At 35.2% G+C, this 27374-nt stretch overlaps 2 protein-coding genes across 9 annotated transcripts in view; one reads left to right on the top strand and one right to left on the bottom strand.

Moving 5' to 3' along the window:
* Window positions 1–13537, top strand: part of PPFIA2 (PPFI scaffold protein A2) — a 474850-nt gene extending 461313 nt beyond the window's left edge. For 6 of the 8 annotated variants that reach the window (XM_007457665.1, XM_007457664.1, XM_007457663.1 and 3 more), the window contains 4 exons: window positions 2297–2472; window positions 3352–3420; window positions 10047–10206; window positions 11406–11464. In XM_007457665.1, the coding sequence (XP_007457727.1) occupies window positions 2297–2472; window positions 3352–3420; window positions 10047–10206; window positions 11406–11464 (464 nt within the window). Of the gene's footprint in view, window positions 1–2296; window positions 2473–3351; window positions 3421–10046; window positions 10207–11405; window positions 11465–13508 lie in introns of those variants that run through there. The other 2 variants (XM_007457669.1, XM_007457666.1) reach the window with 1 other exon arrangement.
* A 3099-nt stretch (window positions 13538–16636) lies between these two features.
* Window positions 16637–27374, bottom strand: part of ACSS3 (acyl-CoA synthetase short chain family member 3) — a 146186-nt gene continuing 135448 nt past the window's right edge. Inside the window, exons 14-16 of the mRNA XM_007457662.1 lie at window positions 18911–19010; window positions 18650–18825; window positions 16637–17807 (exon numbers count right to left, since the gene is read on the bottom strand). Of these exons, the coding sequence (XP_007457724.1) occupies window positions 17739–17807; window positions 18650–18825; window positions 18911–19010 (345 nt within the window). The 3' untranslated portion in view covers window positions 16637–17738. The remainder of the gene's footprint in view (window positions 17808–18649; window positions 18826–18910; window positions 19011–27374) is intronic.

Below are 27374 nucleotides of genomic sequence, written 5' to 3'. Positions count from 1 at the left end.
ATATATATATATATATATATATATATATATATATAAAACATGTCAAATAATGGGGCAAAATGAGGAAAACCAAAAGGAATAAAACAGAAAATATAAATATATCCACAAGTGACCCTGGATGATTTTTTTCCAGACATGGACTTTAAAACAATTGTGATTAATGCGTTAAGAAAATAGGTGACAAAATGGAAAATTTTTAATAAATAGTTAGAATCAATATGTTAAGAAATGATTAAATGGAAATTTTAAGAAGCAGAAAGTTTAAACTGGAACTAATAAGGAAATAAAAGATATATCAGTTGAAAATATCTGGCCTGAAACGTGAAAAGAAACAAAAGGATGAGTGATACAAAACAGATCATTAGAGACACTGGACACAGGGAGGAGTCTAGTATAGGTGTAATTGGAATCCCAGAAAGAGAGGTAAGAGAGAATGAGGAAGAAGCAATAGTTGAAAAGATACTGGTAGATTATATATATATATATTTTTTTTTTTTAGCGGTACGCGGGCCTCTCACTGTTGTGGCCTCTGCCGTTGCGGAGCACAGGCTCCGGACGCGCAGGCTCAGCGGCCATGGCTCACGGGCCCAGCCGCTCCGCGGCATGTGGGATCCTCCCAGACCGGGGCATGAACCCGTGTCCCCTGCATCGGCAGGCGGACCCCCAACCACTGCGCTACCAGGGAAGCCCCAAAGCAGCACTATTCTTAATAACCACAGTAGAATCCACCCAAATTTCCATCAACAGTAGACGGGATAAATTGTGACATAATCATACAATGGAATACTAAATAAACAAGGTACTGCTATTTGCCATAGCATGGGTGAACCCTATATTGAGTGAAGATACATATTGTACGACAGCATTTATGAAAAACTAAAAAATCAGGCAAAATTAATCTGGCGTGAGCATAGTCAGAATATTGGTTATTGTTGAGGTGAGGATAATAACTGAGAAAGGACATGAGGGGACCTCTGTGGTGCTGAAGTATCACTTTATTGCTTTGATGTTATGCACAAGAACATCTGAATTGGTTATAAATTAATGCATTAGGACAAATTAGTAATGCTTTTGAAAAACTTAATATATAAATACTCTCCCCCCCCCCAACACACACACACACAAAGAAGAAAATACTAATAAGATTTTTGCAGATAAGTTAAATTGGGGAAATGAACAGTTGAAGTTGAAGAATAGTTCCCAAAGTATTCTTTATACTTTTCCAGACAAGGTATAAATTTCATTCTGAAAGAAAAAAAAAATTAATAGGAAAACTTACTTTTACTGTACTAGTAAATTATGGGTTTCATTTCCCTTTCTAGAAATGAAAAAAAGTTTTGATTCTTTTTTTAAAAAAAATGTTTTAATTATTTTCTCATTCCCCTTAAGGATTAGAAAAAAAGGTTTAATTCTTTTCTTATTTCCCCTTAAGTTCCTCAAAATTCTTTCTTTTCAATGGAACATTCTGGTCCTTCTGACTTTTGCTGGCTATTATGTAGTATTATGTCAACTCATAATGAGAAGGAATGGAAAAAGGATAAAATATACTTTGATATGTTTTGGTCTAAAAAGGTATATATGACATTTTTCTCTAAAGGTTTTAGTTTTAGAAAATAAAATTCAAAGTGTTTTGTACCTTAGTAAAATATTGCGTTTCAACCTAAAAGGAAAAACAACTTATGACTTGAGAGTGGTTGATTTTTGGATTAGTATGTGATTGAGAAATAATGGATTGACAAAATAGTAGGGTAAGTATCAAACTATTGAGTGCCTGTTCTCTTACTATTCTGTTCTCTGACTTATTGCTTTAGATGGAAAAAAAAAAAAGTTTCTTCTAGCCTATACACAATGGTTAGGTAGTAGTTTAAAAATACTCTGACGAAGAACCATTTTAGATTGTCATCTTGCTCTCTTGACTGAAGAGCTGTATATGGACACAAATAAGAAATGTCCCCATCTGGTGGTAAAAGCATTGAACTTCAGACAGACCTCCTAGAGCTCCAGAATGAAAACAAGAAACACTTTGAGACATTATGTTCCATGTGATGGAAATGCTCTCATTTCAGTGATAACAAACACTCTTAAAATCACAAATTTTTTTCTGGGCTAAAAGTAGAAAGGGTTAGTTATTAGAGTGGTAAATACATGTAACACAAGGAGCCAGCTGCACTAGGGAGTGGATAAAGAAGCCAGCATAAATGCTGACTTGGCCAGACGCCTGTGGCTCATTTCAGCCAGCAGTTTTTATTTACTGTGCAAAATACTGCAGCCTAAAATGATGCACCTCTTTTTCTAGATGTGTTGGTGTGGAGCAATGATCGAGTTATTCGCTGGATACAAGCAATTGGACTTCGAGAATATGCAAATAATATTCTTGAAAGTGGTGTGCATGGCTCACTTATAGCCCTGGATGAGAACTTTGACTACAGCAGCTTAGCTTTATTACTACAGATTCCAACACAGAACACCCAGGCAAGCCCCTTTGTGCTGTAGTTGCACTGTGTCCTGGTTTATGTAAGGACAAAGTAAACTTTTAGGAAAAAAAAGTCGGCTGTGTATTCATGATTCCTAATGGGAGTTAGTTCAACCTTTGATATATGTCACTGGGACTTTAATTTCAAGCTACTGGATTTCTAGCCAAAACAAAATCATAAAATTAAGTTGAAAGGGATTTAGAAGTTCTGTGGTCCAACCTCCCACCTGAATGCCAGATTCCCCCAAACAATATCCCTGACAGATGGCCTTTAGTCTCTGGCTCTCTGAGGGGCAGTCATTTCTATTTACATGTCTGAATTATACAGACACTCAGCTCTGGGTGTGCCATTGTTTCCCAAGTCTGGATAATTATTTGAATTGCTGGAGTTCCTTAAAAACTTAAAATAAAACGTGCAATCTACATCACAAGCCTAAGAAATCAGTATCAAGAGATAGGGCACAGGAACCCTAATCATTTAAAGTTTCCCCAAATGATGATGATTGGCCAGGTTTGAGAACTACCTGCATAGACTTGATAAAAATGTGGCAGTCTAACTTTACTTTTTATTTCATTTTTATGTATTTCAAAGTTTACATAAAATATTCAATTGGAATAAAGTAACAAAGTGAGGTCAAACCCTTTGACCTCAGACGTTTATGTGAGGCTGTCTCTACTGTCCACAGACTAAAGAAAATTGCCCTTCCTTGTGTTTATAGTTAAAATTTACAATGGCTTATAGATATAGAGGATGAAAAAAATGAGACCCCTGTAAATAAAACAGGGTATTGGAATGTTTTCTCAGGTAAATATAATCGCTATGATTTTTCAAATAAAAGGTGACTTCAATGATGTTAACTCTAATCTGATCTCGACAGGCAAGGCAGATTCTTGAAAGGGAATACAATAACCTCCTGGCTCTGGGAACTGAAAGGCGACTGGATGAAGTAAGTCTTTGTCTGTCATTGTCATTCAAAAGGGACCTGGGACAGTACAAGTAAAATGGCTTTCAAGGACTAGTGCTCAAAATTAATCAGATGCTTGTTTTATGGATAGAATCTAGAATTTTCCCCACTATTATTCTTAAATATTTAACTTTACTAATTTGATTTGGGAAAGAACTTTATAAATTCATATATATTATCATATCAGCAGTATTTCAAATTCAGACATTTTTCATGAGCTATGACAGCAAAATAATGTTGAGCAAAATTTTTTAAATTGTAAGTAATGACAACACTAGCCCTAATGAATTCAGCTCTTTAATAAGGGATGTGCTTATTTCTTAAATATCAGTATATCTTCACAGGAAATTTTAAGATATTTAAAGGAAGAAAAAACTTGCTTTCAATAAATGGGAAGCTTTTGATTATTTTAGATATCAATATTGTGTTTTCCTTAAAAATATATGAGTAACATTTTAACAGTCATAGGAATTGAAGGTTATATTGAGTGTAAGAATCTCTACACATAGTAAATGCATGTTTAAATGATTTGGAAAATAGTAAACATGTAAGTAGTCTCCCAAGATGAAGGAATACAAGGGATATTAGCACACTCTGTGCATTGATAAACTGTGGATTTTAATATTCCTTTTGAGGTTTTCAAGGATCTTTCTCGAAGAAATGGGGAGGAAACCTGAGTATGAAGTGGAAAATACAGTGATGCATAATTCTGTGTTGCAAAATGCAGGTGTTTCTTGGCTGTAAAGAAAAGCTGATTAAAATAGATTTGTGAATGAACACAGCAATTCCTAAAATGAGACAATAATTCCACATTCAAATGGGCAGGGCAGGTGATCTTGGTTTTATAAAACCCAAGCTGTCCTTTTCAGAGGAAGTTAGATAAGCTCTACAGTCTTGACCTCAGCTAACTTCCTGTAAATTCATACTCCTGTCCAATCAGGATAATGATTAATATTTTTTAAAAACAGTTAATATTTAACTGATTTTAATTTTATAACTTTGATAATCTTTTCAATCCTTATTTTTTTTTACTTTTTTATTGAAGTATAGTTAATTTACAATGTTGTGGTAGTTTCTTGCATACAGCAAAGTGATTCAGTTCTCTCTCTCTCTCTCTCTCTCTATATATATATATATATGTATATATATGTGTGTATATATACATATATATTTTTTCACATTCTTTTCCATTATGGTTTGTATTTTTTTTAATTTTTCTTTTGGTTATTTAGCCACTTAAAATTTTTTTAATTTAAAAATTTTGTTATTGAAGTATAGTTGATGTACAATATTATATGTTATGGTGTACGACATAGTGATTCTCAATGTTTAAGGGTTATACTCCATTTATAATTATTATAAAATATTGACTATATTCCCTGTGTTGTACAACATATCCTTGTAGCTTATTTTATACATTATAGTTTGTACCTCTTAAGCCCCAGCCCTATTTTACCCCTCCGCCCTTCCCTCTCCCCACTGGTAACCACTAGTTTGTTCGCTATATCTGTGAATCTGTTTCTTTTTTTTGTTATATTCACTAGTTCGCTTTATTTTTTAGATTTCACATATAAGGGATATCATATAGTATTTGTCTTTCTCTGTCTGACTTATTTCACTTAGCATAATACCCTCCGAGTCCATCCATGTTGCTGCAAATGGCAAAATTTCATTCTTTTTTATGGCTGAGTAGTATTCCATATTATATATACATGCAACATCTTTTTTATCCATTCATCTATTGATGAACACTTAGGTTGCTTCCATATCTTGGCAATTGTAAATAATGCTGCTATGAACATTGGGGTGCATGTATCTTTTCGAATTAGTGTTTTCATTTTTTTCGGATATATACCCAGGAGTGGAATTGCTGGGTCACGTGGTAGTTCTACTTTTAGTTTTTTGAGAAACGTCCATACTGATTTCCACAATGGCTGCAGCAATTTACGTTCCCACCAACAGTGTACAAGGGTTCCCTTTTTGCCACATCCCCTCCAGCATTTCTTATTTGTGTTCTTTTTGATGACAGCCATTCTGACAGGTGTGAAGTGATATCTCATTATGGTATTAGTTTGCATTTCTATGATGATTAATGATGTTGAGCATCTTTTCACGTGTCTGCTGGCCATCTGAATGTCCTCTTTGGAAAAGTATTTATTCACATCTTCTGCCCATTTTTTAATTGGGTTGTTTCTTTTTGTTGTCGAGTTATATGAGCTATTTATATATTTTGGATATTAACCCCTTATCAGTCATATCATTTGCAAATGTTTTCTCCTGTTCAGTAGGTTGTCTTTCTAGCCACTATTGTGGAATGCTCTATTTCTCCCTTCAGTTCTGTCAGGCGTTGTTTCATGTATTTTGGGACTCTGTTGTTAGGTGCACATAATTATATCATTTTGATGAATTGACCCTTTTATCATTATAAAGTATCTCTGTCTTTAGTATATTTCTTGGTCTTAAAGTCTATTTTATCTAATATTGGTATAGACATTTTACCTCACTTGTGGTTACTGTTTGCATGGTGTATAGTTTTTCATTCTTTTGCTTTCAACCTATTTGTGTCTATGCATCTAAAATGTCTCTTGTAGGGAGTGTATAATTGAATCTTGTTTTTTAAATCTGGTTTGATAATGTTTAAGTCATTCACATTTAGTCTGAATGTTTATTTATATTTAGAGTAATTATTGATATGGTTGGATTTCTCTCTGCAATTTTTTTTTCTATGTTTCATGTCTTCTTTTGTTCTTGTTGTGCTTCTCTTCTTCCTTTACTGTCTTCTTTTGTGTTAAATAAATACTTTTCTAATATACATTTTAATTCCTTTGTGGTTTCATTATATTTTTGAGTTACTAGTCTCAGTTTGTTCTAGAGATTATAATATGTAATTTATCACAATATACTTCAGATTAATACTAACTCAATTCTAATAAATTATCAAAACTTTGCTCCAATATAGCTCAATTCCCTCCCTTACCCTTTGTGCTATTATTGTCATATATATTACATCCATATGTGTTATAAATCCAATAATAGTGTTATAATTACTGCTTTATATGTCTTTTTTAAAATTTAAGAGGAGAAAAAATGTATTTATAGAATTTTTCTATATTAAACCACATATTTATCATTTCTGATTCTTTTCATGTTCTTCTGTGGATTCAAGCTACTGTCTGGTGTCCTTTCCTTTCTCCAATATAACTCTATTCCCTCTTTATGTTATAAACCCGACAATTGTTTTTTAACTCAGTTAAGAGAATAAAAGAGAATAATATGTTTGTAGTGTCTTTGTATTTACCTATATAATTGCCTTTTGCTCTTTATTTATTCATGTGGATTCAGTTTACTGTCAGGTGTCATTTCCTTTTACTCTGAAGGACTTCCCTTAGTATTTTTTATAAGGCAGGCCTGCTAGCAACAAATTCTCATTCTCCTACACTGTTGAAGGATACTTTTATTGGACAAAGACTTCTTGATTGACAGGATTTTTTTCTTTCAACACTTTGAGTATGCCATCTCATTCCTTCTGGCCTCCATTGTTTCTGATGCAAAATTAGCTGTTAATTTTATTGTGGTTCCCTTGTATGATACATCAGTTTCTCTCTTGTGTTCAAGATTTTCGCTGTCTTTTAACAGTTTTACTATGATGTCTACTTGGACTTTGGATGTGTAGATTAATGTTTTTCATCAAATTTTTGAATTTTTGGACTATTATTTCTTCAAATATGTTTTTCTGCCTAATTCGCTCCTCTTCTGGAATTCCCATTAAGTGTATATTGTGTGTTCAAAGATGTTCCATGGGTTTCTGAGGCTTTGTTCATTTTTCTTCATTCTTTTTTTCTTTCTGTTCTTTAGACTGAATAATCTCAATTGCTGTATCTTCAAGTTTGCTGATTCTTTATTCTTCCAGTTCAAAGATGCTACTGAACCTCTCTAGTGATTTTTTTCTTTTTAGAAATGACTTATTTATTTATTTTTGGCTGTGTTGGGTCTTCATTTCTGTGCGAGGGCTTTCTCTAGTTGCGGCGAGCGGGGGCCACTCTTCATCGCGGTGCGTGGGCCTCTCACTATCGCGGCCTCTCTTGTTGCAGAGCACGGGCTCCAGACGCACAGGCTCAGTAGTTGTGGCTCACAGTCCTAGTTGCTCCGCAGCATGTGGGATCTTCCCAGACCAGGGCTCGAACCCGTGTCCCCTGCATTGGCAGGCACATTCTCAACCACTGCGCCACCAGGGAAGCCCCCTCTAGTGAATTTTTAATTTCAGTTGTTTCACTTTTCAATTCCAGAATTTCCATTAGATTCTCTCTCTCTCTGTATATATATATTATATATATATATATATCATATATATAATACATATCATATATATGTATAATTTCTGTCTCTCTATTGATATCCTCTATTTGATGTTGTGGTACGCAGGCCTCTCACTGTTGTGGCCTCTCCCGTTGCGGAGCACAGGCTCCGGACGCGCAGGCTCAGTGGCCGTGGCTCATGGGCCCAGCTGATCCGCAGCATGTGGGATCTTCCCGGACCGGGGCACAAACCCGTGTCCCCTGCATTGGCAGGCGGACTCTCAATCACTGCGCCACCAGGGAAGCCCCATACACACTTTTAAGTACAATTATTATCCTTACTTAAAAGTTGGAAAAATAATTTTAATAAAAATTTTTAAAGATCTGTCATATCATAACGATTCTAAAATGCAGACTGACCTGAAGTAGAGGTCCAGTCAGAGACACAAGTCTATGTGGGTTCTAGTGTTGCTTCTTAAAAGTAATGAACAAGTTGAAAGGTCTAAATCGAACGTTATTATCTGCCTTTAAAATATGCTACCTCTTTTTATTACTAAAAAAGCACATGATTTTATCATTCAAACCCTCTGGTTGCTTTTGTCTCAGTTTTTTTTTTTGTTTGTTTCTTTGTTTGTTTGATTTTGGTTTTGTTTTTTGAGTGTGGACAAAAATATCTAAACAACTTAGCTGGAGCCAGAATAGACTTGTTTCTGGGGCTGATGGCATTCAGATTCCACTGAAATGATTTGAGACAGAGGATATCCTCAGCTGAGAGCATATCTTTCAATCTCCTCTCATGGAAACCTTTTCCTGTGATGTTGTTGCTTATAGTTCCCATTAACTTTCTGCAGTAACACTATGTTGAAAGAACAGAAGTTAAGGAATCATGATTTAAATTCTCAACTTACTGGCATATTTTTGAGCCCTTATCTCACACATTATAGGAGCTGTACATTCCTACAATGTAATGTAATGTTTTATAGAACTGAAGAAAATTTATGTTCATGCAACAACTTTTCCAAGATTCAAGAAGTCAGAGAGGCCACAACTGTGAAATTCTGCTTCTCTTTTCCATTTATAAATTTTCCATTTATAAACATTTGGAGGTCTAAGGCAAAGTAAAATGCAGCAGTTGAGAAGAGTAGCAGAAATCTCTTAAAGTGTAAAATGGCTATCAAATCTAAACAAAATTTATATATTAATAATAAGGATTCTAAAAGAAAAATGGATATATGTAATTACATAAATGATTTTATTTTTCCCAGATTAACCTTGTATGCTACTTAAATTAGTAGTCTATGACAAAGAATACTTTATAGTGTTTCTTATTTATAACAATAATTTAGGCTGAATATCTATATATTCTCTATGCCCAGATGAAGTCACCTGAGCTAGCAGAGTCAACCACACATATTTAACTATAATTTTAGGGAGTAGACAGTCCTTCCTTAAATGAAAAACTTAGTGATATAAGAAGATAAGATCTATGTAGAATGATTAATATTTTCCTTAGATTAGAAACAAAGAATATAATCAGTCAAATGGTAAATTACATATTGTTGCTTACCAATTCAGAGAAAATAATTGTTTGTCTGCAGGTACAATGTGTATGCACAGAGAGGGAAGATTTTATGCACTTAAGATATAATAGAATCAGCAACAATAATTACACTGTAAAACAGCCGCCAGATTTACATTATGCTTTTAGTGGCATCTAATGAGCACATGTATTTATTAAAAGGAAGGTGACCATTTGCATAGGTTTTTCAACAAACTACAAGTTAATTCTGTATCAGCTGAAATCTAGCAAATGACAAATTTAGTTTCTTACACAGAATATAAATTATCGTATCCCATATGAGCCAGGTTGTATCAAATATAGATTTTCCATAACATATATCTTGTACACATAAAAGCAAAATTCATAAAATAATCAAGTGTGTGAATCAAATAGTGTTTACCCAATACTTTATTCAACTAAGTATATCATCTCATAACATAAAAACAGTTGGCATGAAGTGCAACAAAGTATACCCAAAATTCTTTTTGGAAAAACTTTGGGGTTTTATTTTAAATTTTCAAAGATTTTACTTTCATATAAGTTTTAGATTCAAAATCATATGAACTTTTTAATAAAACATTTCTATTTCACATATCCTGCATTCTCATTTTGGAATCAATATAACCCTTGAAATATAGTATTCCATATGTATACTTTACAGACTGAATGTAAATAATCAGTGTTACATGTTTTAAGCACCTGGACTAGTTTACTTGTTTTCATTACATCAAATTGTATCTCTGTACTGGCAGAGTGATGACAAGAATTTCAGGCGTGGGTCGACCTGGAGAAGGCAGTTTCCTCCCCGTGAAGTACACGGAATCAGCATGATGCCTGGGTCCTCAGAAACATTACCGGCTGGATTTAGGTTAACCACAACATCGGGGCAGTCAAGGAAAATGACAACGGATGGTACAGTAGTTTTGCATTTCTGCTTATAAAGTAAAAAGCTTGTTTAGCAAATGCTGTCATTCTCTGATCTTGCACAGCTTTCTTGAATTGATTCTTAAGTTGGTGTGCTCTGCTTGAAGTTTACTTTGCTTTCATCAGACCATACTCTTTTGTAAGCTGCTAATGCATGAACTCATGGCACTTTACTCATATTTTAAAAATAATTTAAAATGTCCTAAAAAGGACAATTTTGGCTAATGTCCACATCTAGGAAGAAAAACATCTGCATGATTTGTGTTTCTTTACTCTTCTATTCACCAAGTATATAATTTGTTTAGAGGATGGATTTGGACTAAAGGTCCTTAATAAATGGAAATTAACTCCACTGTCACCCTACATGCTTGAATATTGCAAGTTTTCTATTTCATCTTAAAAACTCAGACTCATCAGATATTCTCACCTATGACCAAGGCAGAAGGCCTTAAATAAACAAGCACAACCATGAGAAGAGAATTAAACACAAAACCGACAGTAATTTCCCAATTAGTATTTCCTTCTGTGGACATTAGACTTGTGTTATATACTTCACAAAGGAAAACAGCCATTCTGGAGGAGAGACAAATTTGAAATTGCAGTCACAAAATTATGTCTGTCTGGTAAGCATTAAACAAAAAAGTCCCACTCTCTTTATTGAGACAATCACCTAGAATTATTATTTCTTGTCAAGGTGATAGTTATCATGGCCCTTAAAATAAGTTCCAGTATAAACCATGATCTTTGATCTATATTCCATGATCTTTGATCTATATTTCTTCTAAGTTGTTACTGTTATGGAACACATTAGCAAAATTCATAAGCAATTTAACATGATTAAAATGAGTATAGAAGCTTTTCAGTATTGGAGGGGAAGACAATCCATCATACTGAATTCTTCAAGAGCAATCTTTGCTTCAAAAACAGGAGCACCCAGGGGAACTGTTCTTGTTAACAGATTTCATCTAAGGAGGAATACACAACTTGAAAGCATAGGTGAATCACATTGGAATAAATTTTCTTTAGTAGCTTGTCTTGAGAAAAGGAAAATGAGTGGCTTCTATCTGAGAGAAAGAAGGTCTATTAATATGTTCAGATCCCTTTATGCAGGGAAAATGAATCTTTCTCATCTGAAATTTTGTACTCAGTCATCCAAGTCCCTCTAAAGCCCTTTTCTCCGTTTGCAGTTCCTTCATCAAGACTGCAGAGGTTAGACAACTCCACTGTTCGCACATACTCATGTTGACAAGCCACTCAAAGGAGGCAGCACTGACTTGCTGTGAGTAGTTTTCCTTGGCTGACAAAAAACAAACCGCCAAAAAAAATGGAGCCTACATAGACTAGTAAATATACACAATACTCTTCGTTGTGGTGAAGAGTGAGAGAAGTGAGAGAAGCCCTTTGAGTTGCTAGAGAGTGGAAAGTTCTTTATATTGTAACTCTTAATCTAGGATTTCCTATCACCACCTGTCTGCTATGGTTTAAGGCCCATCTGTTGGAGGCCTGTCACTATCTTATTACACATCAATGGGTTGCTACTACACTGGTTTCTACTTTTTCGTAGCACTTTATATTGATGCATATAGCATTTGACTGATGAGAGTTTGGCACTTACATAATAACACACTTTTAAGTGAGTATTTTATATAGGGGAAGTTGAAATAGGCAAATAGTATTCTAGTAGGTACCCAGAGTCAAATAGTGGCAGAATCAGGAAAATGATTTGGAGGTGATTTCACATTAAAAACAAAAGTATAACTGAAAAATCTGAACTTCTGGTATGTTGTTTTTCATCAATGTGATTAATACTTGTTGAAAACCTATAGGAATTTTAAGTATCTGGGGTTTATAGCAGATAGAAACCAAGTGAAATAACATTATAACAATGGCGGACAGGACAGAAAACCATCCTATAAAATCATAAGCTATAAGGCATTTGTACTTCGAGAAATACTAGTTGATGGAATCTACTTCCAAATCCATATGAAAATGGAATTTTATTGGAAACCAGTCTTAGTAAAACTGTGTTTTCATAGAAAATAAATGTCAAGAACTCATAAACATTTTTTAATCTACAACTGTGCTTTACCAAAATATTCTACCATTTACGATGAATTAAAATTTTGGAGAAACACTTTTTAGAGCAATATTTAGAACCAAGTATGTGCACAGGGATGGGGAGGGGAACAGCTCATCTTGTGCTGTTTATTCATTGCCTTGAACTAAAAGCTCCACACAATTTACTGATGGTCTTTGGGGCCTAATATAGGAGCTGATATGCTGCCTTATTTGGGTCACTATTTGAAGCTGCTGATGATAAAACAAAAAGCTTTCAGATAAGAGATTTAATTTCAGAATGTAAAACCCTAACATTAAAAATTTAATTATGGTATACAATTTGGCATCTTATTAGGCATGATCTAAAATTTGTAATAATTTGGCTAAATAAGAGGCTTTCCAAAAGATTATTTGTAATAGTTTCTACACATAACATGATAATTTACCAGGAACTAGAATTAGAATACTTCACTAATTTACAAATGACTACTTAATATGTTGAGTAGTGCTTGCTTCTTAGCTCTTGACTGATGGGTAGAATTACACTTTAACTATTTGTAATCTGTATTTTGTGCTTGGCATTCTAGTTCATATTTTCTAGTTTTTACCATTAAATGGGATAAAGGTGTTTATTTCCAATAAGTTAATCTGGGACAACCAATTTCTATTGTGAGGAGACATTAGCATTTTTGTTATTAACACAATTCAGAACATATCATTTATCTCTTGTGTCGGGATAGTAATTGTGATCTTTTCCTAAGTGTATTATGACTGGAAAGAATCAGCAATGCCATATCACTAACCCAGATTCTTTATATGTTACTGATTATCATTATGTTTTTGTCACAATTAAACAAAGGTCTCTTTTGAAGAGCTCTAAAATATATGAGTTAGAATACAGATCTATTCCATGGAATAGGTCAACTCAACTCAATTTACTAATGAGCAAGCTGTACGCTTTTCAAAAGGACTGCTGAGGTTTTCTGTGACTACCTTTGTTTATATTACTACCATACTTTCTACAAAGTTGAGCAAATCTTATTTATGAACCTCGCCTGCACAAAATTAGGAGCAAATATTAATTACATACAGCCATTGGTTAGACCTGAGATGATATCCTACCCTTAGGACAAAAGTGGGCAGGATGCACGGAGGTACACCAAGAGTCGCAGAGGGAGATCTTCCAATCTGGGATCTTTCAGTAAACTAATGCTATCCATTACATATTTTAGATGTCGTCTTTTCAGTCTACTCTACCTAAAGTGCACTACCATCTAAGAAGATAAGCAGTGAAAACCTTTGTGAAGACTGAATTCTAAGGAAATAATCACAACTAATGGTTTATTAAGCTGAAAATGTGATTTTGGGGGGAGTCAGATGTTAAGTTTGATTAGTTTACTACAATTCTAAGAAAATGCTTAAGTCATTTGAATAATAAGCATCATCCACATCATAAATTCTGTACAACAGATGCTTTTATGAAATGGAGCCACTTGTTTTTTCATGTTTTATTGTAATATACTTGGCATTTATGTATTACTGTGTATGCATTTCTTTTTAAATGTGTAAGTCTTATGTAAATGGATATAAATATGATTTTTTTAAAAATAAAATATATGGTTCATGGAGTCTTGAGTGCAAACATTTGACAATTCCAAGTACTGTTTGTATTTTACCATTCCACCATTTTTACAGTTTTTGAATTGTAACAAATTGATATGTTTCCTGGAAGCATGTTTCATGCTTCCACATGTTTCTCCTTCAAGTCTGTCAATCCTTAAAGCTGAAAACCTGCCTCTGATCATGTAAAAAAGAATGATTTAACCTGGAACTGGATCCAAAAATAGACCTTTAAAGGAAATCAGGGATGTCCTATATCTTTAGAAATAGCACTGTGATGGCTTGATCTCCTTTTCAATACAAAACAAAGCCAAACTGTTTACAAGAGTCAAAAGCAATTATTTAAAAAAAATTATAAAGAAAAAAAAAAATCTCTTATTACCTGTGGACCAAGGAAAAAAACAAAACAAAACTTCTTTACTAAGAACCACATGTTCATCCAAATACCTTGAACCTCCAGCCAGCCCTGTTCAGTGAATGTCAACCACTGCAGAGTCTGAGGTCATTTCCACTGGAAAAAGCAAAACCCCAGAAACCTTTCCCTTTTGTCAGTGTAATAGGGCATTAGCCAGACTCATGTCTAACGTTATATGCTTTTAGCCGAGAAGGCCTTGTTGCGACTTCCCTGAAGTCAGTCTTATCAGAGGAAATAAAGACAGAATGATTAACATATACAGTGTATAAAAGTATAGAAGAATCATCTCTTCCCTGTGGCTTTATTTGGTGGTGTTACTGTTGTTTATTCTTTGTTTATATGGGAGATTTCAAAGTAAAATCTATTTAAGAATACCATTTATCTAACTGCTGATTTTCTGCTGCTTGATCTTATTAACAGCAAGATCTGTCATTAGTAACTCCTATTTTGTATTTAATTTGCTATGTTTGCACGTACATTACATTTGTTTTGATGTCAATTTTTGTTTAACAGATTCACTCAAAAGGTAATGGTAACAGAAACCCTCTCCATTGTCAATAAACAAAAATACTTCCAGTTCTCTGTTTAAGCTTTGTTTTCTAGTCACATATAGTTTAAAATTTTACTTAAACTATAATGAAAATCATTCTTTTTAGTGATCAATCTTTTATCTTCAAAAAGTGAGCCTGCCACAAGAGGGAGCACTAAACTTGCTTATGAAAGTGATTTTAAATTTTCTAAAAATGTTGCCTGATTAGAAACAATGGGAAAGAGCTTTTTAAGTTCGTCTGAATATGGGGATCTTGACTTACAGAAATGAAATATAATATAGAAACTATGGTATCATAATAATACAAACTAGATTTGTATCTACTGTTCTGCACAACTTAATTGCATAAACAGTTTTTCCCCTTTAAGAGATCACCTAATAAGAGATATTAACCATTTAAAATAGACTAACATACAGGGATATAAAAGATCCAGTTACTTGCCTCAAAAACCATAAAATATTCTTCGATGTATAAGATCATTTTGCCAGATTCTAAAACCCATTTAATGGATTAAGCTTAGAACCTTGGTTTTCTTCCTTTTAACTATCAACATTATGAATTATCATATTTTTAATAATCAGAGCCTTTACAAATATAATTTTCTATAAATAAAACTGCTTTTAAATGTAAAGCAGTTCTTATTTGTATATACTTAGTACATTTTCACAGGCAAAATAGATCAATTAATTGGCACTTTTCTATAGATTTTAAAATAAAATATTTACATTTTAATTTTAATACCTTACAGTAAAAAAATTCTATGCAACTACCAAAAGAAGATCATGCAGAATTTATTTCAGCGAATTACATTTTTTAGTAACATTATATTGTTATTTTTAAAGACATTTAATTCAAAATATTTTAAGTGCTATTGAGTGAAAGTACCTTATGGTAAGTATTAAAATAGAAAATTCCTTTTTTTTCTTCCAAAATTTAAGCAATCTGATGACTGTATCTTTCTTGCCCCACATTCAGTCTTGTGAGAGGAACAGTACTTTCTCTGACCCTGCAAAGGAGATCACTTTCTTTAACCAGATACAAGAAAACACCACTTCCCCGGTCTTGTGCACTGTTTTCCAATCCCACTCAACAGGAAAATAACCCAAGCCTGCTTGCTGAAGTGCCTCTCAGATTGATTACCATGAAAAATGTGCAAGAGGATCAAAGATGTAATCGTTAACACAATTCTTGTATATGCCTGGGTTTATACCTTGCAGATGAACTATGATACACAATCGGCTAAAGAATTTGCCATTTCAAATTAACTGAATTTTATATGAAAAAAGAAGGTAATACATCTTAATTCTAAGACATTAAAAAGTGTAAGGTTACAGTTGTGATAAGATAAAATGTACTCAAGAGAAGAGACAGTTTAAGGAACCCAACAGCTTCAAATTATAAGTTGAATATCTGTCTAATTAGTTTAACTCAGCCTACTAAAATAATTAAAGGGAACAGTTAGATGAATGTATTTTTTTCAGGTGTAACAATCAAAAAGCCAATTTTAGCAAATAACAATTTACTTTGAGAAGCCATTTATTTTATAGGCTACAGTCCAAAATCTCCTAACATTTTCAGAATGTCTTTATACAAGTTATAAGCAATTTTTATGAAACAAACAATAAGCTCTTATCTATTATCTCTCATATATATTTTGTGATATGCTACCAGACTATATGTTAAGACAGTTGCTCTTAAAATAATGTTCCTGATGGACTGAAAGACTGAGGAATACTTTTAAGAACCGTCAAAGACATGGGTATGGTATTTTTTGAGTTTAAATGTATTCTTTGATAACTGATCTCATGTAGAACCCTAAGTAAACCAAATATGTAATTATCTATATCTACCTACTCTGGTTAATTGGCACATTATCATATGCTTATTAACAAAGACTAATTTTCAGTTATTTTTTTAATGCTCAATAGTTTTACAAGTTTAAATGGAAAGATGTGCTTTGGATATGACAATTTTTTTTTAGTGAGTTATTTAAAAATTAGAGATTTCACATAAAATCTGGATTTTTGGTTTCTCTGAAAACTCCTCCTGGTTTTTAGCTAATGTAAAAACTTTTACATTTCTTCCTTAAGAGCTTTCCTTGCCAGTTTCCCCATTTCTACACATTTCCTTGTTTCCAAAAGAAGCTGGAATCATTAAGAGTATACAGTCAACTAAGAACCTGAGACAGGAGGAGGGGCTCCAAAGAGCCCTCATCTCCATGAAAAAGAGATTGGATTAATTGACCTCTGCTCTCTGCCAGCCTGTGATTCCCCTTGACTAAGTAACAAAGGATTGAAGAGAGCTGTACCTTGGTTGGTACCCAGCCTTCCCTCAGGAAATATGTGACTAGACAGATTCTCCTACCTTAGAAAATCATGTCTAGATGATTACCTAAAACTTCCCATTTCATCCATTTCATTTAAAATAACCATGCATGTGGGCATCTCAAGAATATTAGAAAATATTCAGAATTTCTATAAGAAAATTATAATTGTTTTCTGACTTCACTTGAGTTTTAGGTCTTGGGTCAAAGCTACAGAGTCCTAATTTCAGCAAGTGGCTCGATATTAGTGTCACTTTCAATTAAAATTTTTTTGGGGGGGTACAATTTTTATAAATCGTATGTCAGATATATTTTTCTTAAATCAAAGTTCTGGAAAATCTATAATGAGCAATGTTACAGGTAACCAGTAACAGTGCTAATTGGGCTAATCAAACAGAAGGCCTTTTACTAGTTTTCACGTACATTGTTTTTAGACCAAGCCCTACAATTTACATTTCAGTTTGCATGTAATTTCTATTTAAATATTTATTTCTGGGAAATAATTCCAAAAACTAACTCCAATTAGAAAAGTGACAAAAAAAGAAAAAAAAAGTCATAATGCCTGCTTCAGCATTTCTTCTATGTGCCCAAAAATGCTGGGGTCTTCAATTGTAGGAGATACCTGGAAAGAAAATTAGAGCCAGATGAAGGTGCTTCATTGAACCCTTCCATTCTATACAATTAAACAATTATATGCAATCTTGTATTCCCCATTATCTTATCATATTCATATGGAAAGGTTCAAAAACAAGGAACTTTGAACTCAATATTTTAAAATGTATCTATAGTAAAATAAACTGTTCAGTTAGCAAAACTATTGGTCCTAGATGGTACTTTCTTTTATGGGCCTTTCAATGAGCATCTATGGAAAGAATTTTTTTTTTTGGCATTTGCCCATACAACCACTCCTTACTGTTGCACCACTTTTTATTAGATCCTGATGATTAAAAATACGTACATTTGTGCATGTATAGTATGCACAAAAATTAAAAGAATGCATATGCTTGAATCAGCCTAAATTAACTAAAATAATTTTCACTCAAAACAGGAAAAATAATGAGCATATATATCAATTAGAATTTTCAAAATATCTATAGCCAGCCTCTCACTCACTATTAGTCACTAATGATGGCAATGAAGGAAAATTTATCCTTAATTTAATAAGATTGAGTTTCCACAAGTTTGAATTTGACATATTTACTAACAGTAAAATATTTTCACATACTGGTTCTTATAATCAAAAGTACATGGTCTTAATTAATCTGTGTTTCTCTCCAAAACCCTCATTCCTACAGAGAGAATGGCTATGCAATTTTTCTCCCATAAGATTAAAAGAAAAAGTACTGTTATGTGTTTTTTAGGGATATAATTCATGCTTGAGAACCATTTAAAGACCTTAGTTGACACCAAAGAAGTGGGGGAAAACATTTCACAACCAAGCCCTCAACATCCTTGATAATTTACCTTATATGGCTTGCCATTGACAAGGGCAGACAGAGCTGAGCGGGGAATTTTGCCAGATCTGGTTTTGGGTAACTGTTTCACAAACACCGCTTTTCGAAAAGCAGCCACGGGGCCAATGCTCTGTCTAACATGTTTCACAATTTCTTCTAAGACTTGTTCCTCTGTTGTATTTATATCTAGGGAGAAAGTTCAGATGGTAAGCTCTGAATTAACTTTAATCATTCAGGGCCCCAGCAGTCGGGGAGGAGAAAGACCTCTCACCTTTTTTCAGCACGCAGAGTGCTAACGGGACATGACCCTTCAAAGGGTCTTCCTTGCCAACAACAGCGCAGTCGGCCACAGTGCCATGGGAAAGGATAGACTGTAATTTAAAACAAGCATTCATTTAGAATATCTATACACATGTATATGCAATATTTATAATTTCAATTGGGGAAAATATTACACATCAGATAACTTAAAAACCCATAGCTACCTCTGTGAAAATTACTACCAATTCACCATTCACATCACTATTACTGAGGTGATTGGTTAGGATCCCCAGGTAGTCACTCAGTAAAGGCTGACTAAGCAATTAAGACAAACTGCTTAGCTTACCTGGAAAGTAAGGGAATGATTTCTTCATCTCAACTGTTTATTAATGAAGTCTGGGAAACTATGCAGTGATACCCCTTGGGAACAAATTGCAATGAGCCTCGCAAAACAGATGGCCTCATGGTGTTTTGGCTTCAGTGCTGGCTACCATGAGGACACCTTCCAGAGGAACCCGAGGCAGCCCCATCAATAAACAGTGATTTGGGACTTCCCTGGCGGTCCAGTGGTTAAGACTCTGCACTTCCACTGCAGGAGGCACGGATGTGATCCCTGGTTGGGGAACTAAGATCCCACATGCCGCATGGCACAGCCGATAAGTAAATAAAATAAAATTTAAAAAAATAAATGGTGATTTTATTTCCACCTCTGTTACTGAGCAATGAACAGAGCACACTTCTCTTCTTGAGTGACCACCCATCCAGAGAAGATTTTCATTTTCCAAGATGTGGAGAAAAGGCTGGACGTGGAGTGAAGCCCTGACATCAGATAATCACCACTGTTGACCAACCATTTTCATATTGTTCACCCTAAGCTCTAAATGCCTTAAAGAGCAAAGCAAATTTCTATCTGGAATCATAAGAACTCAGAGAATAGAGTAACCACATGAAATACAGAAGCTTAGGATTAAGAAAAAAAAAAAATTCTGCTGTGATGGGACTTTTAAAAATGAATGTTCAAAAAGTTCTTTTCTGAGAGATTAATATATATTTCAGTGACTCCAAACCCCTATGGCTGGAGAAAACAGTGAGCAAACTTGTAACCAAGGGCTAGTTTGGCAGTCCTCATTCTTTCCTCCATGCATTCAGTCAACAAACATTTACTAATACCTCCTATCCTCCAACCACCTATATTGCAGTAGACTTGGTGGTGAGCAAAAATAAGCTGGGTACTGTCTCACGGTGCTTACAGTCTAGTAGCAAAGGGTGATATTAATAAATAATCATGAATATTTAATTACTGTGAATGTCTAGATGTAAAGTGGTACAATCTTTGGGGAAATAACTTGGATTTCTAAATGAGAGATAGAACCAAAGCAACCAACGTGGCAGAAGAATATGGATCTCAGAGAAGCCTTCCCTTAGGAAGTGACTCAGGATGAGCTCAGGTCTAAAGAGTCTGTATGCAAGGACCCTTGCATACAGTGGCGGGGCAAAAGCCCTGTGGAAGCACGGGGCTTGTACCATTCAAATCTAAAAGGGACAAGTGTGGCTGGAAAGCAGAGAGCAAAAGTGAGAATGGTGTAAGAGGAAATGAAGCTACAGAGATAGAAAAGGGCTGTGAATGCGAAGGGCTTCCAACTATTTTAGTAGCATTGGAAGGTAATAAAGCACTTTCAGGAGGTAAGGAGGTGATGCAAGATCAGAATGGATTTTTTAACAGACTTTATTTTTTCAGAATAGTTTTAGATTCACAGCAAAATGGAGCAGCAGAAAGTACGTTGTTCCCATATAACCCCTGCTCCCATTTACACACAGCCTCCGCACCATCAAAATCCCTCACCAGAGCAGTAGAGTTACAACTGCTGAGCCAACACTGACACATCACTCTCACCCCACTCCACAGTTCACGTTAGACTTCACTCTTGGTGTTGTACATTCTATGGGTTTTACAGCACGGATCCATGATTACAGTATTTTACAGAGTAGATTCACTGCCCTAAAAATCCACTGTGCTCTGCCTATTCATCCCTCACCTTCCAATAACTCCTGGCAGCCACTGATCTTTTTTACTGTCTCCAGAGTTCTTTTCCAGAATGTTAATATAGTTGGAATCGTACATATGTAGCCTTTACTGATTGGCTACTTTCACTTCAGGGTGGATTTTGAAAAACAAAAACTTACTTTGGTTCATTGTGAAGAATAAATAGAGGATTGTTGAAGGTGGGTGTCACAGTTTACCCAGGGAAGCACCCAGAGAGGCTATAATAGTACACTAAGGTTATAGTAGTGGGTATAAAAAGATTCCAGAGTTTTTAGTGGTAAAATGGACAGAATTTGATGATAAATGGGATATGAAGAAGTCAAAGGGGTTAAAGATGATTCTGTGGTTTTTGGCTTGAGTAGCTGGTTGGAGAGTGGTGTCACTTTCTAAGCCAGAAAATGCTGGTGAGGGCTAGGCTTGGGAGGAAAAATCATGTATTAAATCTTGGAGATATTCCATTTGAAGTACCTTTCAGATATCCAAGGCAAGGCAATTGGATCTGAGGAGAATCTTAATCTGAAAATGTGTATTTGAATGCCATTAATGCATAGATGACAATGAAAGCTATGCACATGGATGAGATTATTTGGGGAGAAAGCAGTGAGAAAAAAAGGTGAAAGCCTTAAAGAACTCTTAACATCTAAGGACTGTATGAAAAAGGAAAAGCTGACAAACTGCACTATAAAGGTACAGTCAGAGAGGGAAGAGAAAAACCAACAAAATCCGGGACATGCCCTAAAAATCCCAAACTTTCTATGGAAAAAAGAAATTAATCCAAGCTGAAAATGAGCTTTCTCTTCTCTGAACTCCTAGAATATTCAATGAACTGCTAGAATGTTTGGTACAAACCCAGTGGACTATCTCACACTGCCCCTAATTAAGCATGCAAATCAACATTGCCCCGTATCCTATTGTGAGCATCAGCCTTGAAGTATTCAGTTGTGAGGGCTGCCATCGACATAGCTTTTGACTCCTGCAGTGCTCAGGATGGTACGTGATAAATAAATGATTTTTGTACTATATGTTTTATTAACTTCATTGCTGAGGTAAAGGTGTCTACACCCTCTTTCCTTTACCTGGTCCTGACTCAAAAGCTTCTGCAAAACAGATACTACACAGACCATACAATACCACCTTCTCTCACTGCTTCAGTGTGAACTCTCAAAATGTTTCCCATTTGTTAAGTTCTTATTTTCTTTTCAGTCTGTATGTTGAGAGTAGAGACACATTTTATTGTCAGAGCTTTGTTTGGGCAGTTAGTCTTGACGGTCACCAGCCCGTGGAAGAGAATACCTTCTCTATAGCAGGTAGGACACAGGCTTGGTAGGTTCAATCCTTTAAATCCTATTTAGTATTCCCTTAATGAATAGAGAAAAATACTTTTACCTGGCTAACCAGAGTTTTAATGGTCAAAATCCCATTTATTAAAGTGTTCACTGGTGCTTCTATACCTGAGTTTTTGAAGTTTTACAATTTAAATCACTGTAAAAAAAAAAAAAAATCATACATCTAGATATTTTGCACCTAACCAGTATGACTATAATTTTAACTAAATTGAACAACAAAACTTCTAGTCTGCCATGATTTCACCTTGCTATTTTAACTTCCATCCTTGGTCTCAGTGTTTTTAGAAGTGGATGGGAAAACGCTGACTGGTTTTCTATAAGGGCAGAGAGTATTTTAAAATCAGAAGTAATATATAACACAATTCCTTATAATATCAAAGTTTCCCATTTTTTGCCAACTGAAGATATGATTCTTAAAAATCTGTGAGAAACATGTCATTCTCCAGAATTCCGTGCCATCTGTAAATGAAGTTCATTATAGTGGATAAAACATTATATTATTCTATCAGTGTTAAAAAAGATGCCATGAAGGAAGAGAGGCAGCTTTCTGTGTTGGCTCCACAAACAGTATTTGCACGCCAAGTAATGATTTCAACAACTCAATTGTGAAAAGGGGAAGCATCAAAATATGTCTTGGCAACATATTGGGACAGAAGCCCACCAAGTGTCCGGGAAATCAAAAGCCACATTCATATGTTCCCTCCATATAAAATTCATGAAGTATCTGTGGTTCACTGGCATTCAAGTACCAAAAAAAGTGACACAACTTAAAAGGTAATTGTTTCACCCAAAATGAGCATATAAATGTTACGGTAACAGGCCTGGCAAGTAACTGTCATTCTTGGTCTCTGCAGTACTGCCATTTTTGTGTAAATTTTATTTGATTTAAATGGTTTTAGTGGGCTAAATTATACGGGTTTCTTAATTATGTTTTAAGTATTTTAATTTTAGAAAAAATTAGTTTAAATCAAGCAGCCTCGTAAAATACACTCTGCAGAGGGAGATTGTCTTTGCTATGGGAAGAGGAGGAATATTGTTTTACCTCCTCTGACAATGGAGTCACCTAGGAAACTGCCAGATTCCACATCTTCATCAATATTCATATCAGTGCCCAGGAAAATATTCAGCAATTTTACAACTATTTACATCCAGTAGTCATTTAATGTTGGGTAGAAATGAAATTGCATGGCATCTTTGTTGAATATGCACTTTATGGAAATATATTCAATCTTGAAGAAATTATTCCTAAAATATTGAACAAAATAGCTAACTTGAAAAACAAACAGTGATGCTTTGGTCAGAATAACCTTCAAAAGGGAAAACTGTATGCGAACACTGCCCTAGGTTTTAAATGTAGTATTTTAACACCAGATTTCCAAGTTTCCAAGGATACTCGTAGGATTATTTAACAAACTACATCTTAAGCTACAAGTGAAACAACGAAATCAGGGAGCCCAATTTGTTCCCTGGAGATGTCTCTGCATGAAAAGATCTGCCCACAACAGTGAAAGAGAACTAAGCAGAAGGACCACATTGACTCCTAGTAACTTGAGCTCGCATGACCTGAACTAGCAGATTTAGGACACATTTTACTTAAGAATACCTTGAACTTCCACCTAAGTGTCCCAATTGTCCAGCTAGATGGTAGGCTTTCAAAGATTAATCAGCTGTTCAAATAGATTTGGTCATTACTTGATATTTATAGAAGGCCCTCACATGCATTGGGATATGCAAGGATAATGTCCTCTTAAGTTTCTAAAAGCCATTGTAGGACCCTATTTTCTTATTTCGAGAACAGAAAAGAACATAGCGTTTCCTGAAATGTTTGTGATGTAGTCATTTTAGTAGAATTTCTGTTTGATTTAGTCTTATGTAAGGTGATAAATTTGTCAAATGTTACTTTGGGAAACTGAAAAAGCTCAGATATTTTCACTGTGTATAAATAGACATTCAGTCTATTTTTATTTTCTATAAATAATACTCCCAATGGATTTAAGACCCTCAAGTCCTATTTCCAAAAATCAAAGTGGAATCCAGCATTCATTATTAAGACTCCCAGAAAAGCATTTAAATATAAAATAAGGTTTGGGCACTTTAGTAAAAGCTGTCATTAATATGAACATTTCATGTACATATTATCTATTTGTTAAGCAACTTTACTAAGGAGCTGGGAAAAAGCCAGTAAAAATGTTGGTTTTCAACCCTCTAATAGATTCTAACATGGAGAAGACAACCCAGAATTGAGATATTAATTTCCTTATTAGACATAAATATACAATAAAGAGTTAATCATTTAATTCATATAAAGGGAGACATTCACTTCAAGAAGGCTTAAGGCTGAGAGGTGTCCTGTTACATGCTATGAGCACTCTAAGACCCGGGGACAAAATTCCTGTTACATGTCATGGATTCTGGCACAGTTTTTTCAATTTTGCTGTTTTAACTGCCTATCTTCTGCCTGCCTCACTCTGCTGTTACATATAGTGAGAAGCATGTCAGTAGAAACATTAAAGCACAATATATATTTGAATAGGTTGGCACTCTTCATTCTAAAAATAAAAGAGAGAACTAAGAATTTTGACTGATAATAAGAGCTATGCATATGTAAGCTCTGTATTTTGATTAGCTGAGTCTGCCAGAAATGGACGTAATCTCCTATAAGCAAGAAATTAAAAGTTCCTGAAGCCAGAACCACCTTTTGTCAACACACCAAAATACATGAAGCATAAATTTCAATTTCAGGTTATCACAAAATTCAGTCAGTTAAAAACATTAGTATAACAGCAGATAAAAGTCACATGTTCCAAAGTATTTTATAAAATTATTTCCTTTTACTCAAATAGTATCACATTGACTGTCACTAAGAAAGAAAAGCCTACATGACAATAAGGGTTAAGTGTTAAGTTTGGGCTGAAGTTAAGTACAACCTTTTGAGAAAGTGACCATTTTTTTAATTAGAGAAAGGGGAACTATGATTCTGCATACTCTCATCCTACTGCATTATCAGTCATACTGCTTTAAGCATTTTCTTTAATTTAAACTGCAGTTTGCCCCATTCCATTCGAAAACTATTCTGGGTTTGGTTCTGGAAAAGATGGAGTAAATACATTTCATCTTATCACTTCCACTAATTGCGATGGAATACTTTGGGCTAAAATTCATACCAGAAGGGCTTCCCTGGTGGCGCAGTGGTTGAGAGTCCGCCTGCCGATGCAGGGGACGCGGGTTCGTGCCCCGGTCCGGGAAGATCCCACCTGCCGCGGAGCGGCTGGGCCCGTGAGCCATGGCCGCTGAGCCTGCGCATCCGGAGCCTGTGCTCCGCAACGGGAGAGGCCCCAACAGTGAGAGGCCCGCGTACCGCAAAAAAACAAAACAAAAATTCATACCAGAAGACTCTATCAGAACTTGAGAGACAACCTGCTGGTGAGTCCCTTGTTTTTTGCTTGTTTAGAAGTTTTTGGTTTTCATTGTTGTTATGGTTTGTTGGTTTGTTGATTTTGCCTCCTATATATTCTGGCCTGGGTTCTGTATCAGTCAAAAATGTGGAACTGTCAATAAGTACAGACAGAAAAAGCCCTAAGAAATGCCTGCTGTGTCCACCTAGAGGTCCAGGAAAAGGAGCAGAGGAGCTGGGAAACAGAATCATGTTGATTTTATCCTCCCTACTCCAGATGGACACCAATGAAGAAGCAGTGTCCCTCCTCCTTCCCTCAGAGCTGTAACCACCTTGTTGACTCTTCACACCTTTCACCAGGTGAATGCAGCCAAAAAGCTGTGTCCTCTCCCTTCTCCACTATCACTGTGCAGCAGATCCTGGGGATGGAGCGCTGAGGACTCCCCCATCTTACACCAAGAGAGCCAGGAGAGATTCAGTACCACTTGTCCTCTCCAGTTCCTGAGAGTTGATCCCTGTTGACTAGCTCTGCCCTATACCAGGCAAGTGCTAGCAAAGAGACAGAGGCCCTTCCTCTCCCCAGGGACGCTATGTAGGTAGACCTTGCAGGACTGAACCCCAGCAGGAGCATGGGGAGGCTGAAGCCCTGACTTTATACCGAGAAGAGCAGTAAGGGGGAGCCCTGGGAATCAAAAAGTGAAGAGCAGATCGCGGAGAGAAAGGAGCTAGAAAAAGGGATATTTTAAATCTGAATATGATGGCCTGAGCCTACTGTAAAGTTGTATATGCATGAATCCAACCAGAATCAGCACAGCACAGATTTTGAGCACTTAACTTGAGTTTCAGATTGGCCTCTGGGAGAAAGACACAGTGAGATGGACTAGAATAGCACTGTAAAGGCTTTGAAAACAAAATTGACATTGGAACCACAATCCACAGAAAGTGGGTAAGGACATGTGGTATGATCTTAAATGGCTTGACCATCGCTAAAATAAACAATCACAAGAACAAAAATCCGGACTATTTTAAAAGGATCCAAAATCTCATAAAGTAATAGTCAAAATATAAAATGTAAAATTACTGGACATGAAAAGAATTAGGAAAACCTAAACACTCCTTTAAAAAAGATAATCAACAAATGCCAAACCCCAATCCAAATATTACAAATATCAGATAAAGATTTTAATGTAGCTATTATATCTGTAGGGGAATAAAACTTTTCTAGATTTCCTCACTGGCCCTATAAAAAACCCTAGCCTCCTTAGACTCTTCAAATACCTTGAGAATTTGATCTATAGCTGTTTGCTTAGTTAATTGCTCTGATATGAAAAGATAATAAAATTTTCTAATTTCCCTGGGTGGGCAAAATGCTTACATCCTAGACTAGATCCCTAGGTTAAACTCATAAGGTGCTGGGGAGACTGGCCCACTCACTATCTTCCTTGGTATTTACATGTCAAAAAGATGAAGGCTTAGAAGTTGGAAACATTTCTAGGTTGTAAAAGTTGAGACACACAGGGCTATCTGCCTCCTGGAGAGATGTTACGTACATATCAAAGAACTGGAGTTTGGATTCAGGCTATATTATGTGTCCAAGGAGACCTCTTTAGGAGGGGGAAAGATAGCTGCCTCCTTCCTCTTTATAAGCAGAGAAAAATAATTTTCCTTATTTCTCATCTAGTGTGGCTGG

This window comes from Lipotes vexillifer, unplaced genomic scaffold (assembly GCF_000442215.2).
Source record: "Lipotes vexillifer unplaced genomic scaffold, Lipotes_vexillifer_v1.1 scaffold117, whole genome shotgun sequence".
Lineage (NCBI taxonomy): Eukaryota > Metazoa > Chordata > Mammalia > Artiodactyla > Lipotidae > Lipotes > Lipotes vexillifer.
The sequence above is the reverse complement of the archived record's forward strand: the minus strand, read 5'-3'. Positions and strand labels throughout refer to the sequence as shown.